This window comes from Triticum dicoccoides, unplaced genomic scaffold, assembly GCF_002162155.2.
Source record: "Triticum dicoccoides isolate Atlit2015 ecotype Zavitan unplaced genomic scaffold, WEW_v2.0 scaffold24594, whole genome shotgun sequence".
Taxonomy (NCBI): domain Eukaryota; kingdom Viridiplantae; phylum Streptophyta; class Magnoliopsida; order Poales; family Poaceae; genus Triticum; species Triticum dicoccoides.
The window spans coordinates 15,567-33,098 of record NW_021251124.1 but is presented as its reverse complement, the minus strand read 5'-3'; the positions used below and the strand labels follow the sequence as shown (position 1 = coordinate 33,098).

Genomic DNA, 17,532 nt, shown 5'->3' with positions numbered 1-17,532 from the left:
GCTGGAAGGTCCATATTGGATCTGGGCCACCACACACCACCATATCCAGATCTCATGAAGCCGCCGCGCCTCCAGCTAATGTGCACGCCGCCACTGCGCTGCAAACATAGGTCGCTGTTGCCTGCCCAAATGCCGAACGCCGAACGCCAGCATCTCCACCCCAACACAAGCACGATGCTGCCGCTCGCATAAGTTGTCCCGCGCCAGCCGGGAGGTACGTGCAAAGGGGAGAAGAGGACCCGTTGCCGCTGATGCCGGTCAGGCATGCTCGACGGCGTGTGCCACGTGGCGCCAGCGGCGGAAGGAGATGCGGTAGGGAGTGGGGTTGGGTGGCGCCCGTTAACACGTATACATGTGAGGCCACCGGCAGCCGTCTTCCCTTCGATGGGAAAGACCAAATCGACCACAGCCTGCAGCCAAGAGAGCTCACTGAAAGGTCTCCCTGCGCCGCCCACCGTCATCCGAGAGCCGATGTCGGAAGGTCCAGATCGGGTCACAACCAACAAGCAACACCACATCTATCTTTCGTGGATTTGCCCGGATCTCGTTGTTTTTCGTCTACGTTCATGTGTCTTTGGTTTGGATCATGCCAATCTACGTTGTTCTTCATCGGCGGCAATTATTGTTCTGGTGCGCAGGTCTTATGAGGCCTTAGCATGATGACTTTCCGACTATTTACTACAATAGGTTGTGCCCAATTCCGGCGATGAAGGGGCGATGACGGCGGCACACCTTCGGCCGCTTTAGTGTTTGTATTCGTCGCTAGGTGGTCTATGAATCCAGATGTAAATTTTATTATTTCTGGTGTTCGTTATACTGCCATGTTTGAAGATGAATAGATTGAAAGTTTTTGCAAGAAAAAAAAGATTGAAATTAATTCGAGCCGGAAGAACTCGAGTAAAACCAACAGTGCATGCGAGTGACCCTACAAGGTATGGAAGTATATTTGCATGAAGCTACAGTCCATGCATGCATTCGTGCACGCAATCTACTAGAATAGATAAATAGAGATATCATGACATGATAGTATGATACCAAGTCACCCAATATCACAATATACGATAACATAGCGCAGAGATGATGATTAAACTGAAAGCAGGTTTTGTCTTTACTGGTTTTCCTTGATAGCAACCCGGGCTTCTACCCTCTCGTCACCAAAAGTAACAGCAATAAGCATACCGAAAAATTCCAACTTGGCGGCTCCACCGATCACACCATCAATCGCACGTTCAATAGACATCAACCGCCTGCGTGTACAGAGAGGTAGGTCAAATGAGATTATTTTGTATCAACTCCTGATAAAGAAACAAATAGGATATTAAGGAAGAAATTTATCAAGTAATTTTGTATTTGCATGCATCTTATTTCATCCTCATATATTGTACGTACAACTGAATGGCATTTGGTCTTGCATTCGCCTCTTCCTGCTGCAACTTCTCCAACTCCTTTAAATTCTTAGAAAGCTCCGCCTGAACCTTCAACTTATATTCCACGTCAGACAGCTCGTGTTTCTTCGGGATCTTCCCAGCATGCTACATTGATGCACATAGGTAATAGTTACTATACTCACTTTGCATCATCAATCATTAAGTAAGCACTGACTGGGGCTGGTAAATACAACCTCTGTAACTTAATATAAGACATTTTTAGAGTCTGTGACAGTGTCAAAAAAATCTTATATTAAGTTACCGAGGGAGTAATGAAGAAGGATATTGTCTTGTCTGTCAGTTAAGTGAGGTTTGATATATACAGAATGCATGGTGCATGTGTATCAACTAGTCACGGAATAATACTTGCCGTATATGGATAGATGAAGTCAGAGAATCATACTGTACTAGCTAGGAAGCGAATCAAGCAGTATATGAGATGGCTCAAAATATCAAAACCGCAGCAAGATCCATCTTTATGTGTCGCAACTAATTACGCATTTGCTAAAGAGATAAGCAAAAGGTCATCATGCACGGACGGATCACCCAGGAAAAATAAGGTTGCATAATGATATGATTCGCGTGCAGTCATGTTTTGAGTGCGTTAGGTTGTACAGGTTCAGGTGGTTAAACAAGTATGACGATGACCATGATAGGAAATTTTGCTCTTGTTAGCTAGTAGAAGAGGAAGACACATGAATGCTGCTGTTTCATTCGATTGCGCAGATTTTCGCTGGCTACATCGGCACTTGATGCCGTGAGATACAAAAATCATGGGGGGGAAATAGTCTCAATTTTGGTTAAAATACCTCACTGGAGACTTTGGTGAACTGGCGGGAGCGCATGAACCTGCTTGGCACGAGACGGCGCCCCTCCAGGACCGCCGCCTGCGTTCGCTGGAGCAGGGAGCCACCGAGCCTCCTTGCGGCGTACCGAACCGCCGCCATCGTCGACGGCCTTCGGACAATCGGTTTGGGATTAGGATGACAAGTCCGCCACCAATCACCTCTCCGCCGGCCGCGGCACCCCGCCGATCTGATTGCGGTCTGCAAAGATTTCGGTAAAGGGTCAGCAACAAAATCAATTGATCGGTCGATCGCTATGTATTCAGCTTTATATCTTTCCCTACTAATAAAGCACGGAGTGCTTCTGCCCGTCCGTCGTCGGCACTTTTCCAGAAAAGCCCCTCTGCTTGTGAGAATTCAACCCGCAGTCCCTGTTTAAGTGGATCTGAGATAACGATTCATTTTTACAAAAAAGAACCCTACGTTTGTAAGAATTCGGTCCGCGACCCTTTGTTCTATCTTATCCACATGCTTCCTTTCCGGCGCGGTGGGGCGGCGCTCTTCGCGGCGGCGACAGCTCCGGATGGTTGGATTTCTGTCGTCCGTCATGCTTTTTTACAAAGAAGCCCCTGTGGTTTACAAAGAAGCTCGCGGCCCACGTGATGCTCAATCCGCTGCCGGCCGACGCCGGCGACCGCATCACCCGGCACCACCGTTCCACTTCGGCTCCTCTCACCAGCGCGCCCGAGCTCCTCCTCTTCCTGCCTTAGGAACCAAGTCTTGTGCCTGTGCTAAAATTTCAGATTCCAATTAATAGTCCTACCTGCTCTATTACATAAAATCCAACCAACTTATTTCATGCATTACAAGATCAACAAGCCAACAAAAAGCGGATGAGATGTTCATGTTTACCCTAGAGAAAAATCAAGAAAGCTGCCTGCCGCATCTACTATATGCGTCACCAATTGAAAATGAGCAAAGAGGAGATGCACATGAATCCAAAGAAAAGCACCGAGCCTAATAGAAAGAAATGTCTTAATTGCCATTTGAGCTAATAATCCTAAAGAAGGAGAGAGAGCCGAACTAAAGATACAGAGAAAATTGATGCCCATTGCTGATACAGAGACCAGCTCATGGAAGAGAAAACCGGGGCCCAGGGGCTTTCACCGGAGGCAGCTTCGGCACTCCCACATCCGTGGCCACCGGCAGACGAACACCACCACCAGACCGCCCCCCGCGCGTGCTGGCCAGCCGCCAGATCTGGCGCAACCGAGCCACTGCACACCTGCCCCGCAACCTCGGTTGCCCCCAGCCACCCTCCGGGAGGAGGGGCTCCATCACCACTGCAAGGAAGGGGGCTCCGCCCCGGCCTGAGTGTGCCGATGAGCAGGCCACCAACGCCCCAGCCGTAGCCAGAAAGCACGCCGACGCTGTCAGCTGGGATGTGGCTCAGGCCAGCCACCGCGGCCAAGAACAGGAAAGCAACACTTGGGTGTGAGGCGGATGGAGAAGAGGAGAAGAGGAGGAGGAGCAACGATGGGTGGTCAGGCAGCAGGAGGAAGATGGAGGCGGAGCGGCGCTTGGGTGATGAGGAATGGCGACGTGTTGTGGATAAGAAGGGGCACGCAGTGGGTGGTGACATCGGTGGGGATTTGGTGGTGCCTCTTGCTTTTTTTAATCAACTGTGGACTAGAAGCTGCTGGATGCAGACGTGGTCATCCGAGCGACATCACCAAGGAACAATTCCAGCCACATCTTGCTAAAACGGGACCTAGGATGTAGTACTAATCAAACCAAGATGAATAGTAAGTAATGTGGTATTTCTGCTAATTGTATTGCTGTGAGCTATTCGTGGGTGTATATCAATAAAGGGATAGTGTTATTCAGTTTGATTCTGCTTTATTCCATTGCTGCAAGACAAAATATTTGTACAATTTTGATAGTTTTTCGTTCATATTTCATCCCATTTTTGTCCAAAAATTCAAATTTTGGATTGTTCATTTCGCCTGAGATCTTTGGAAAAAGTTCCAAAATTTGCTCATTTCATTCAAGGGTGGTAATATTTCAAAATGATAAACAAAACCTACAAAACCATGGATGGATGCTATGCGTGCTAGCATCGTTTTCCGGATGAGCACCAATTATAACTACTTGTTGTTGTTGTTTGTTGTTACTATCATAGTTTACTATTCATGCCTACCACACCTTACAAATACATTATCAAATAGACTAATTAAAAGTGAGTGAAAAATTGGAAAGAAATACTACTTTTTAAGGGAGAAGATATTTGGGGCTCACGAGTACTTTGTGGCGGAGGCAGGGGTGTGAGCAGGGGCCCCAGCCGAGGCCAACATGCAGATTTTTCCATTACATGACTAATTACCTGTTGCTAATATTGTGTTCCCCGACATGATTTAACATCAGTTGGCCCCCCGATTAAGTTTCTCCTGGCTCCGCCACTGCCGGTACTTGCTGACCATCAACTTATACCTCAAATCTGCTTGTCATCGATGTCGTTGGTGAGATAGGGAGGAGAAAGGGGGAATGAAGAATGGAGAGAGTGCGACAATAGTGCATCTTGCTCGCGTCTTGTTTAGCCCCGCACGCCAGGGGGTTATGGCACACACGGCGAACTTAAAAAATATGTTTCACATCCAACTTATAAATTATTCTTTTTTGTGAGATCAATAGTAATTTATAAATTATCCTTTTGATTACACCTTTTCTGGTATATAAATTATTGCAGCGTCACTAATTTTGGCTTTTTTTTTCTCCCGTTGCAACGCACGGGCTCTTTTGCTAGTACTATATAAATAAAAATACCAACCGACGATTGGCTTAGCTGTATATGGTTTCACGCACACACAAATCGGTCCTGTATTTTCTGTTGCTTTGATCTTGGTCGGTGATTACAAGGGGGCTTCCACGTACGTATATATATATAGCAACTGGACTAGTAGTACAAACAAGCCTACGTCGGTTGCAAGCTTGATTACAAGTCGGATATGTATCCGTACAGGAAAAGGACAGTCGGATATGTATCATCTACTCCCTCCGTCCGGAAATAAGTGTCTCAACTTTGTACTAATTTTAGTTCAAAGTTGTACTAAAGTTGAGACACTTATTTTAGGACGGAGGGAGTATAATACTTCTATTGACAGGTAATCTATCACCACTCACCAGCATGAGCAATATCCATCTCTCTCTCTCCCTCCCTCCCTCGCTCCCTCCCTCCCCCTCTCTCTCTCTCTCTCGCTATTTTCTCCCCTCTCTTTCCCGCCATCTCTCTATCGTTGTTTCTCGCTCACCATGTTCCCCTGGCACATCTCTCCCGCCTTTTTCTCTAGTCATTCTCATACTATAAATGGCCCTCACATGTATGTTATCTCACATCGTTGTGTTAGCCTCTCTCTCTCCCTCCCTTTTCTACAACATGATTGATGATCATATGATGTCTTTTGAGGTTTCGGGAAGTGCCAACAACATGAAGTTTGGTAATATTAGAGGAGGGTGGGAGGGGGGTGTTCCCGAAGTTCCATTCAATAAATTAGTGAACAAAGATAGCCATCTCGTCGAGTGTGCTAAAGTTTTATCCAAATTTTGGCACTCTAAAAGGAACCCGGAGGAAAAACCGGTATAACTTAGGGAGACACTTTGGTCAGAAGTCTGATAGGAAACCTTCATCAGACGAGTTCTACATTGTTGATTCTTTCCTAATATCGTGGTAAAAATTTACAAGCAGATCTCCAATCCTGTCAATTAACCACACAATTTTATCCATCCATTGGCTTCAATCTCGCTTGCTGATCGGTACCAATGAACTTACCATGGACAGGGCGAGTAAATCTCACCTCCCGACCCATCCACCCCATCCATCTCGTCGAGCTCGCTCATCGTGACGGCTACCTCTTCCAATTCCCTTCTCCGCACCAAAAAATCAGCAACGGCTACAACTCATCCACGTCAACGCATCTCACTTTCGTCTCCACCTCCTCACGATTTTTGACGTACCCTAATTTCCACCAAACGTCAGGCACGATCCGTGCTCCTCCTCCCAACCTCAATGTGTGTGAATTCTCCACCAGGTTGCCACACACGATCTGCAACCCAGCAACACACATTGGGTGAGCGTGACGTGCTCATCAATGGTGGGCATGGCGTGCAATATGGAGCATCTTAGCAGTAATCATTCCCGGCACCAACATGCGAGAAACCCAGCAACATACGCCGGCCATAGGTCATTAGCACTGGCAACTCGTCGGTGCCATCCTCGCTTCTTCTCGACGCTCATTGGGGTCAACACCCACAACCTTATGAGAGAAGATGAGGTCATCAAGGGCAGGGAGGAGCTGGCCGATGGAGTGGAATATTGAGACGGATTAGGTTCTGCAGCGATAAAGTAGCCATGGAGTGCGCATGATTCCTTACATGTGATTCCCTACTTCTTCAAGCCTAACCATTGCTTCCTACCTTATGCATCATGCCTAACCGTGTATAGTTCCTACCTTCCTCCATTGGTCGCCCTCTCCTCTCCATGGCATCCTCAACACCTTCATCAGTTTCACATTCTACCCCCCACCCCCCCACACCCACCCACTAGCTCTCCCTCTTCCGTTGGCAACTACCATCACAATCTTGCTCGAGATATAAATATTAATGCAACCAGAATAACCTAGATCTGTGCATATTTTTTCGACAAAGGATGAATTTATTGGCTCAAAAGAAGCATCAAGAGGATACAATATAATGAGCATATACTCGGCCTCTGCATAATTAGGATGCACACAGCCAGCCCAACACACACGTGCTAAGACACACCAACGACTAGCAAAGTCATAAGACCAAAAGCTAGGCATAGGTGTGAAAAGGAAAAAAGAAATAAAAAAGCCCCAAAGCGATCAGATCGGCGAACGACAAACTAGAACTACATCCATATCCACACCAACAATTGACACCACATTGACGACGAGGATCTTCAACAACAACGCCTTCAAGAAGGAAGCGACACTCAAGCGCCGCCGGCGCTGGATCCAACCACAAAGGCTAGAATCAAAGTTTTCACCCTGAAGAAACAGTCCGAACGTATCCGAGCAATGCCTCCAACAAGGTCACGATGTAAAAAAAAACATCGCCATTGCCAGGGATGACCACTCAGGTCTGACCTAGGCTTTTGCCCCAGAGCTCGAGACCGGGTGCTCACAGCACTACCATCAAAGTCACACATGTGTTGTCGCCGCCGCTTTTCCACAATCCAAGCAGCTACAATTTGACCGCCGCCACTCCAACAACATTCCTCTGCATCATGTCATCGTCCATAATTTGTAACTCACCACCGAAAGTCATTCACCGTATCAAGAGATAAAAACTCCCGAATTCACTTCGATGACCCCCGATGTCGTGGATCCATAGAAAATCGTTGCAGAACAATCTACAGTCACCACCATCTGGCCAATCAAATCTAGACCATCACCACCAACAGAGACCGCAGTGGCCGGAGCAGTGACAGCAAATATTGCGGGTCGCCCAAGGGAACCTCCTCGCGCCACGCCCGGACAGGATCTTTGGGGGATGGAGGAGCGCACTAGAGCCGAAGGGTCACGCAGAGGGGCAGGGCCTGGACGGTCGCAGCCAGCCCCGCGACGGCCACCGCCGGCAGCAAGGATGCCGGAGCAGCGGACTGAATCTTCACGGGGAGGGCGGAAGTGTGCAACCGGAGGTGACCCAGACCCAAGCCAACAACCGCCAGGCGCTGGGGCGCCCGGATCTGGCGTGCTGCCCTCGAGATCCGCAGGAAGCGGCTGGAGATGGTGGACGGCGACGGACCCCGGGACGAGGAGAGGAGCGGGAGAGGAGGAGGCTGAGGAGGCACGCCCCGCCGCCGCTGTCCTTGGAGGCCGAGAAGGCTTCGCTGCCGGTCCCCTCTGGCGACGGCAAGGAGAATGGATCGGAAGGGAGGGCTGCCGGTCGCGAGATTAGGGCGCCACCCGAGTCGCCCCTCCCGATGATCTGTGCATATGTGTTGGATTACTGTTGATGCAGGGAATGAAAGGTAAACATGTTATGTTTATTCTATTTTTGTGGACGAAGTGCCAAAATTCTTTAGGAAGCAAGAACACGACTAAATTAATCTTATGAAAAAATGAAAAAGAATTACATAATTACAATGGTGCAACAATGACAAATTATGGAAGCATATGTGCTGAGCGGTAAAGCATTTCTATCGGCCATGAATTTAGTTCAATATTTCTAGCGGTGAAGCTTTATCAAATTATGTACAAAGCAACTAAATTGCTTGTGAAACAAAGAATGGCAAGCACACAACACATGATACCCTGTCACGCAATCTACTGCGTGCATGACAATATCACAAGGTACGATGGCATGGTGCTAGCTAGCCAAACCGCAGGTCATCATAATTTTACTTAAAACAAGTTGGGACCACCTCCGGTTCTCATTTTCGATCTATTGGCTTCACTGGTTTTTCTTCGTAACAGTCTGGTCTTCTACTGCCTCACCACCAAAAGCAGACGGGAAGGATACAAAAATGCCAACTTGGCAACCATATATAAAATCGCGGGAGAAATGATTTCACGGCGGCATCTCCCAGCAGCTATAGCGGCCGCCATATCAGGCAATCGCAGCAAATAGCGGAAAATTTTCTGGTGGAAAAGATGATTTCTGGAGGGTTTTGCTGATTTTTGAGCCACTTAGAGGGATATGTGGAGGATTTCACGGCAGCAGTCATATATAGCATAGCGGCGAGGCTCCCGGACAGCTATAGCGAAGCTATCACGGCTATTTCGCCGGCTATTTTAATCTATGTTGGCAACTCCTTTGAGCACACCAGCAATCGCGCGGCAAATGGACATCAAGCGCCTGCAGGTAGAGAGAGGTAGGTCAAATTAAATTATATATATCAACCACTGTTTTGTAACCTCAAACAAACATACATAGCTTATTCTCTCGGCTGGGGTTGTTCTCTTGTCTTCTCAAAGGCAGAACCTAACACAGTTTGTCTTGTCCAGGCTGGGATGCACAAGAAGAACATGATGAGGTGCATCCCTACCAACAACAGAGATAGAGATCAGTAAAACAAAAAGACCAACAGACATGCAGGGGGTGTGCCTTTCCTTTCCTCCTTTGCCTCTTAGTGAACGCAGGAAGCGAATGGCATGCCTCGATCGACAAAACATATAGATGGTTTGCATGCGTCTCTTCAAAAAAGAAGGATACCCAAAATATTGTAACTCCTTAAGTGCTAAATAGGAACCAGCACGAACAACCCATAAACGGGTCGAAAATACCAATCTTGGTGCCTAGATCATACGGTTAAGGAGTAAGATGAGAATTAGCAAAACTGTTACCCCCCACCCCCCACGCACCCCCCGGCGCTCTCTAGAGCATTAAGAAAAGTAGATCGCAAAATCTAGAACAAACTTGCAGATGCTGGTGTTCTCAAATTTCATTTCTTTAGTATTTGCTTGATGGCTCATGGTGATCATTTATTTATTTTTTGAAGGGAAAGGTGGCTCCTTTTTCAGTTGCACTTGTTTCCGCATGTTTTTCAATTGGTTTGTAAGAGAGTGCTAAATAAATAACCTCATGTTGAGAAAAAGATCGTGCAGGATGAATAGATCAAGACGAGCCTGCCCCCTTGGTGACGGGAGAAGAAAAACAGGGCAGTTATTAAAAGAAAGGATATGTACAAGACATCACACAGTCAGACTCAGGCTGTGTTTGGTTGAGCTTTTGGAGCCAACTTCTGGCTTTTGGAAGTTAAAAGCTAACCAAAGGGTGAAAAGAAGAAGCAGAAGTTGCAAAAGTTACAGCTTCTCCGTAGTGTATTTCTCGCAGCCGGTGCACCCCCAACTTCAGCATGGCGTTTTTAGCTGTCCCCTCAAAATTGGAATGTATTTACCCACCATGCCACTCCCAAGTCATACCCCTTCGTTCTTTTTTTCTCATTGCATCAGAGGAAACAGACAGAACAGGCTCGAGTCCCGCTCGACCCGACGACCTGCGCGCATCGGCAGCCTAGGGTTTGGCCGCCGCCGCCGCCTCCGCCGGCCGCCGGCCGTCGCCGCCGCCGCCCCTGCCTCCGCGGCTCACTCCGGCGACACTCCACATCCGGCAGGTATAGTTTTCCTTCCTTTCTCCTTCCTCCCTCCACCCTCCTCCCTCTGTCCTCCCCCATCCCGTGGCGGTGGCCGGCCGGCGGTCCGACGGCTCCGGCACCGGTGCACCGGCCCTTCTCCTCCTTACTCCTACCTCCCTCCTCGGCTCCTCCCTCCCTTTGCCCCCTATGGTGGAGGTCAGGCCGTCCCATGCCTCCTCAATCTGGTATCCGTGAGGGACGGGGCAGGTTCGGCCGTCCGGCGACGCCGATGCCGGTGAACTGGGACTCCTTCCTCCTCTCTCCTCCCTCCACCCTCCATCACTCGTCCCCATCCATCCTCTTCCAAAAAAATTTATCTGTTCATGCATATATATTTTTCTGTTTTTTTGTGATGTGATGATTAATAGCCATAGATTGTAATCTGTTATTACAGTATCATTAGTACTTGCTGCATATTGCTACTCTCTATGCATTTTCAAGATTATGTATGAATGGATTAGCCAGCAATGGCCCAATTTTGTCATGGTTTATGTCTTGTGCTACATAATTGCTTGATGCACATATTGATCTGTCATTGGCCAGTAGTGCCACATTAAAGTTTTTGATAGATGTGATGCCGATGATGAGTATGTACATCCAGTGCTACGACGGGAGGTGGCATGAACACAAGCAGATCCGGTTGAAGATGAGGAGAACGAATATAGCATGGCAATATTCGTAGTAGGACAGCTCATGCTTGTCTAGCGATGGCAACATAAGTTTAGCTATGTCGATGGAGGTCATCATCATGTGAACCATACATGTCTTGTATGGTGCATGTCTTCGTAATAATATTATGGGAGCATTATCTATATAAATGTATGCAACATCAAAGTATAGTTGTTCAATTGTGTATGTGTTACTATAAATTGCTTACATTGTCATATTTTTTTCTATGTCAAATGATCGTCCAATTCCCTACAAATGTACATGTCACTACTTTAAGGTCAATTAGCATATAAACATATTCACTCAGCTGCCAGGGGCATTACAGACAATTTACAACCAAATCTACAGTTTCACAGTCGTTTTAACCAAACAGCCTCCAGCTTTTCTACAGCAGCATTTTCACAGCAGCTTTTCCACAGCAGCTTTTGCACAGCTGCTTTTCCAGAATCTGCAGCTCAACCAAACACAGCCTCAGTCATGAATAACTTCTGAGTCGATTGCAATCACTTTGAGGCGGGTAACACCAACAATGCAGGCCAGTGACCATATAAGCTATGCAATGTATTTTAGCATCAGCCTACACTTTCATGCATAATCTACTCGAATATATAGGTAGATAGATACTCCTTCCGTCCCATAATATAAGAACGTTTTTTACACTAATGTAGTGTCAAAAATGCTCTTATATTATGGGATGGAGGGAGTGGATAGAGGACATATAAATAACATGATACCATGTCACACAATATCACAGCATAGTGCTAGCTAGCCAAACTGCAGAGGTCATAATTAAATTGAAAACAAGCTGGGGCCAGCTTTGGTTTTCATTTTTGCGATCCTGTCTTCACGAGCTTCCCTTGGTAATAGCCTGGGCTTCTACCCCCTTCTCGCTGTAGCGACGATAAACAGCAGCAGAAATGATACAGAAAATTGCAAAGTTGACAGCTCCATCGACCACACTATTAGCCGCACGTCCGTAAGACATCAAGCGCCTGCGGGTAGGTCAAATGAGATAATATCAATTCCTGTCAAACAAACAAATAAACAGGAAATTAAGGAAGAAATGATCAAGTTGCATGCTCTGATATTGTACGTACAACTTAGAGGCATCTGGTCCTGGAGTGTTCTTCAACCGAGCCATCGAGGCCGCAAGCTTCTTCATCTTCATGTCCAGTTCAGATTCCAATGCAGGGGACTTGCCAGCATGCTGGATTGATATACATGGATAATGGTCACTGTACTTGCTGTGCATTATCATCACTAAGTATGCGCTGATTTCGATTGGTAAATAATTAAGAAGGATACTTTCTTGTCTGTCAATCAAGTGTGAGGTTCAATATATACAGAATGCATCGTTCATGTGTAGCAACTAGTCACAGAATCATACTTGTTCTATATGGGTAAATGAAGCCACTCTAAAATAATAAATATGGTTTGGTTTGGTAAATAATTAACAAAGGACACTTACATAGGTTCGATGGTTAACTAATTAGTAGCTAGGAAAATTTGAATTAGGATTTCGCAAGTGCTTGGTTGGGATAGTGAATGTGTGCTTTGGAAACAGACTATTGACTAGTACTACCTCTGTAAGGCCATTTCTAACTGATCCGGTTTACTCTAACCGGCACCTAGCCGATCCCTTATCAGCCGCAAGGGGGTTAAATTTTCACTCCAGCCCTAAAAATCTTCCTAAATTTACTCCACCGTGCGGCGGCTGAGTAAATGTTGCGCCTCTCCCTTGCGTCTCCCACCCCACCCTCTCCCCCTTCCAGCCCCTGCAAGTTCGCCGGCGTGACTCCCGGCGATCGCCCACTGGCCCCACCGTTTCCTCGTTGCCTCCCCTACCCTCCACCACCCTTCTACCCGACGTCGAGCCTGTTCGGCCCCCGACGCTGTTGTCGGAATCAAGGTGAAACGTCGCCGCCGTCGCCATTGTTGATTCGTCGGACTGCTTTTTTGCTTCTTTTTTTTTGTCGGTCGCGGCACCTCACGTTGATTGCACGCCGTTGTAGATCATTCTCTCTCGTCGCCGCCAGCCTGTTTTGTAAGAACGTCACCGGTCGCCCGGTGCATCACCACCACCCCGCAAGTGTTTGACGAATTGCCTAGGTGATTTTTTTATCGTTCTTTGTGAAGCGAGCATTTTGTATTGAAGCTAACCGTTTGAATTGTAGATGAAGAGGTCGAGGGAGATGGCTTTGGAGGACTCATCGTCATCCGAAGAGGAAGAAGATGACGATGACTTTGACACCGTTTTAGGCATGATTTTCAACAATGATGTTCGGCGGCCGAGGAGAGGATCATAATTTGGCCGCATACACATCATCCGTGATAGAGCAGAGGGTCATGTGAAGATCACGATATACTACTTTGACCCAAAGCCAACCGATCCAGAGAAGTACTTTCATCGGCGCTTTCGGATGCACACAAGTCTTTTTCTGACCATTGCAAAAGCCGTTGAGAGATATGATAATTGGTTCAAGCTTCGGGAAATGCATGTGGAGAGATAAGTACAAGCCCTCTGATGAAATGCATTGCGGCTGTTCGAGTCTTGGCATATGGGTGTTCGGCCGATGCAATCGATGACTAGTTCCGCATTGGTGAAGACACAATCTTGGAGGCTTTTCAAAGGTTCACTAAAGTAGTGATCGCTGTATTTCCACCGGAGTACTTGAGAGCACCAACCGAGGAAGAAACCCAGAGGCTGATGACTCAAGGTGAAGCAAGAGGATGGCCAGGGATGCTTCCATCACTTGACTGTATGCACTGGACATGGAAGAATTGTACTGCAGGGTGGAAGGGTCAGTACAGAGGCCACTGCAACGATCCAACGATCATTCTTGTGGCAGTTGCATCGAAGGATCTTTGGATATGTTATTCATTCTTTGGTTTGCCTGGCTGTCACAATAACTTGAATGTGCTGTCGAGACCACCATTGTTTTCTAGCTAGGCTTATTAAAGGTGAAGCTCCTGCTTGCAACTACGCGGTCAACGGGCATGACTACTCGATGATGGCATCTATCCACCATGGGCCACCATGATCAAAATAATTCTGCGTCCAAAAGGTAACAAAAATATTCACATTGCCCAATGTCAAGAAGCTGCTAGGAAAGATGCTGAGGGAGCCTTCGGTGAGCTTCATAAGTGCTTTGCAATTGTTCGTGGACCTGCCGAGTACTGGAACTCCAAGGTTCTATGGAATCATGACTTTTTGCATCATATTGCATAAGATCATCACTGAACACGAGAGAGATATGCCTGAGAACTTTTGGCACATCACCAACGGGACTCCGGTTGAGCCAGAGTATGATACGAACAGGATCTTGGCATTCCTTGAGGAGCATCGCAAGATCGAGAACCGTCAAGTTCATGCTCAGCTCTAACAAGATCTTGTTGGGTATCACTACCAACGTCTTAGTGAGTCCTAGCTGTTCTATCACATGCTATTTGCTACATTTGAACCATTCGGCGTGTTTAAATTTGAATAATTCGGTTTTTAAACTATATCCGTGATTTGCTTGAACATTCAAATTTATGTTTAGTTTATATACGTGTGCTCATATGTAGTTGTAATTTATACTAGAATTGCAAAGTTTAGGAAAAACAAAATTTACTCCGTTAAATATAGGGGATCAGGTAGGTCCAGCCAAAACTTAGTGGAGTAAATATACTCCACTAAGGGTTTATTCCACCGAATACTCCATTATTTTTTGGGAATCAGTTTTTTTTTCAAAGGGAGGGGGGAGGGGGCGATCAGTTAGATATGTCCGAAACTAATATAAGACGTAATAGATAACAACTTTAGGAAGCAGGGGGCAGAATAGGATTTTATTTGTTGCGGTTAATAATAATTGCTAAAGGGATGAGCAAAAAGTCATGATCGGGTCAACAAGGAAAATAAGATTGCCAAATGATATGATTTGCAAGCAGTCCTGTTGCTGCAAGCGGCAGTATGCCAGGATGCACAGGTTCAGGTCAGGTTAAACAAGTACGACGATGATAAGCAAATAATGTTGCTGTTGTCTACTAGTAGCTAATACTAGAAGAGACACATCATGCATGCAGCTGTTTCGGTTGCGCAGAACTCGATTATCACTGGATACATCGATACTTGATGCCGTGAGATACATATAAATCATGAAAAAATAGATGTCAATTTTGGTTAAGATACCTCGCTGGAGACCTGGCTGGAGAGCTGGCGCGAGCGCATGAACCTGCTTGGCACGAGCCGGCGTCCCTCCTCCGCGACCGCCGCCTGCGTTCGCTGGAGCAGGGTGCGTGTACAACGAACCGTCGCCATCGTCGCCGGCCTGCCAACAATCGGATAGGGATTAGGATGAGAAGTCCGTCAGGAATCACCACCACCGGCGATCTTATATTGCATACCTGCGGATCGATCTGGGCGTTCCTTCCTCAGGCGGCTAGGGTTCTTTCTTCTTTTGGGATTAATTCTTTTTTTTCCTTTTTTTAATTCCTTTGGCACAAACTTTTATTTTTCCTTTTTAGGATTGGCAGAAACTTTTAGTTTTTTTTTTAGACCGGCAGAAACTTTTAGTGGGTAACCCAACAAGAACACGCATCCGGATCGCAAGCCCACGAGGTGAACTGAGTGGGCTTGGCGCTTCTTCTGTTGGCCCTCTGGAAAAACACTTGGTGACACCAAAAAAACAAAAACAAATATCTACATGAAATTGTCATTGCTCAACTATGAAAAGGAATCCCCTTGAAAAATAATATGAAAAGAAATTCCTGCAGGAAATTGCCATTGCTCAACTAAAAATAAAAATTAGAAATAACTACATGGCAAAAATAGGCCAAACAAGATTTCAGATATATTTTTCAATGATAAATGATCCAGAAAAATTAAAAAAATGTTATAAAAAATAAAAGTATAATTCTGATGATGGGAAACTAGCCATGGAAAAGTTTCATATATTTAGTGCAATAAAATTTGATATGCTAAGTTCAACTGCAAAACAACATGAAGTTTGGTATTAGAGGAGGGTGGGGTGTTGCTGCAGTTCCATTCCATGAATTAAGGTGCCTCCTCATCCAGTGTGCTAAAGTTTTAACCAAATTTAGGCACCCTAAAAGGAACACTGAGGAAAAACGAGTATAACTTAGCAAAACACTTTGTATCAGAAGTTTGATAGGAAACTTCCATCATGCGTCCTACATTGTTGATTCTTTCCTAATCTCATGGTCCAAATTTACAAGCGGACCATCAATCATGTCGATTAACTATATAATTTTATCCATCGATTGAGTTATCTCGCCTGTTGCTCCGTACCAACAAAGTTACCATGGTCGAGGCGAGTAGATCTGACCTCCCGACCCATCCATCCCAGCCATCTTGCCTCTCACGGGTGACCTCTCGCCGAACTCGCTCATCATGACAGCTACCTCTTCCAGTTCCTTGATCTCCACCAAGAAATCAGCGGATGTCTACAGCTCATCCACGTCGACGCGTCCTACCCTGTCTCCACCTCCACACGATCAGTGATGTACCCTAATATTCCATCACATGCCAGGCACGATCCTCTTCCCAACCTACATGCTTGTGAATTCTCCATCAAGCCGCCACACACAATCTGCAATCCAACAACACACACTGGGTGAGCATGTTGTGCTCATTGATGGCAGGCATGGCGTATGATATAGAGAATTTTAGTATTCATTGTTCCCTGCACAAGCATGAGAGCAACCCGCCAACATACTCGACGGCCACATGTCATTAGCGCCGGCCACTCAATGGTCACGTCCTCGCTTCTTCTTGCCGCTCACTGGAGTCGACAACCACAACCTTCTGAGAGGAGATGAGTTCATCAAGGCTAGGGAGGAGCTGACTGATGGAGTGGAATATTGAGACGGGTTAGGTTATGCGGTTACAAAAAAGCCCTCAAGCGTGCATGCTTCCTTACATGTGATTCCCTGGTTCTTGGTTCCATCGGCAATTAATTCCACAATGTTGCTAAGATTTAAGAGTCAATTACACCACAAGTGTCTAAACTTGACAAGAAAAGTCAGTTTGGTTCTAAAACTTGCGGCATACATTGAACTGGTGTCAAAACTTGGCTCGGGCGTGCATATACGGTGCAAATCATGTTTGCCTACGAACACATTACTGACTAGGCGCGCCAACATGGCGTGGGACCGGCTGTCAGTGACTGGAAGGCATGGAGACGGCCTGGTTTCGTACAAAACACCCTAGAATTTTTCATCACGAAGCAAAAAATCTAATATACACCCAAAATAATGTTGTGTACAGCGGTAGTTTGAACCCGCGACGCCACAGTTAAAATACACCAATGCTAAGCGACCCGACCAAGAGCAGCTCCCTGTAAACATCGGGATAGCTAAACCTAATGGCCTACAGGCGAACACGTACTTGGGGCTTCAATTGGCTAAAGCCACCAGGGCTTATTTTTCACATGATAGCTTTCAAAATCGTAAATACTATTAAATACATAATTATTAGTTTAAATATGTAAGTATT

At 46.3% G+C, this 17,532-nt stretch overlaps 1 protein-coding gene across 1 annotated transcript; it reads right to left on the bottom strand.

Moving 5' to 3' along the window:
* Positions 1–11,489: 11,489 nt before the first annotated feature.
* LOC119345517 lies at positions 11,490–15,336 on the bottom strand. The gene is made up of 3 exons (XM_037615562.1): positions 15,208–15,336; positions 12,134–12,243; positions 11,490–12,028 (listed from the first exon to the last, which is right to left on the bottom strand). The coding sequence occupies exons 1-3, from the start codon at positions 15,334–15,336 to the stop codon at positions 11,881–11,883; spliced, it is 387 nt and encodes a 128-aa protein (XP_037471459.1). The 3' UTR covers positions 11,490–11,880.
* Between the last annotated feature and the right edge of the window lie 2,196 nt (positions 15,337–17,532).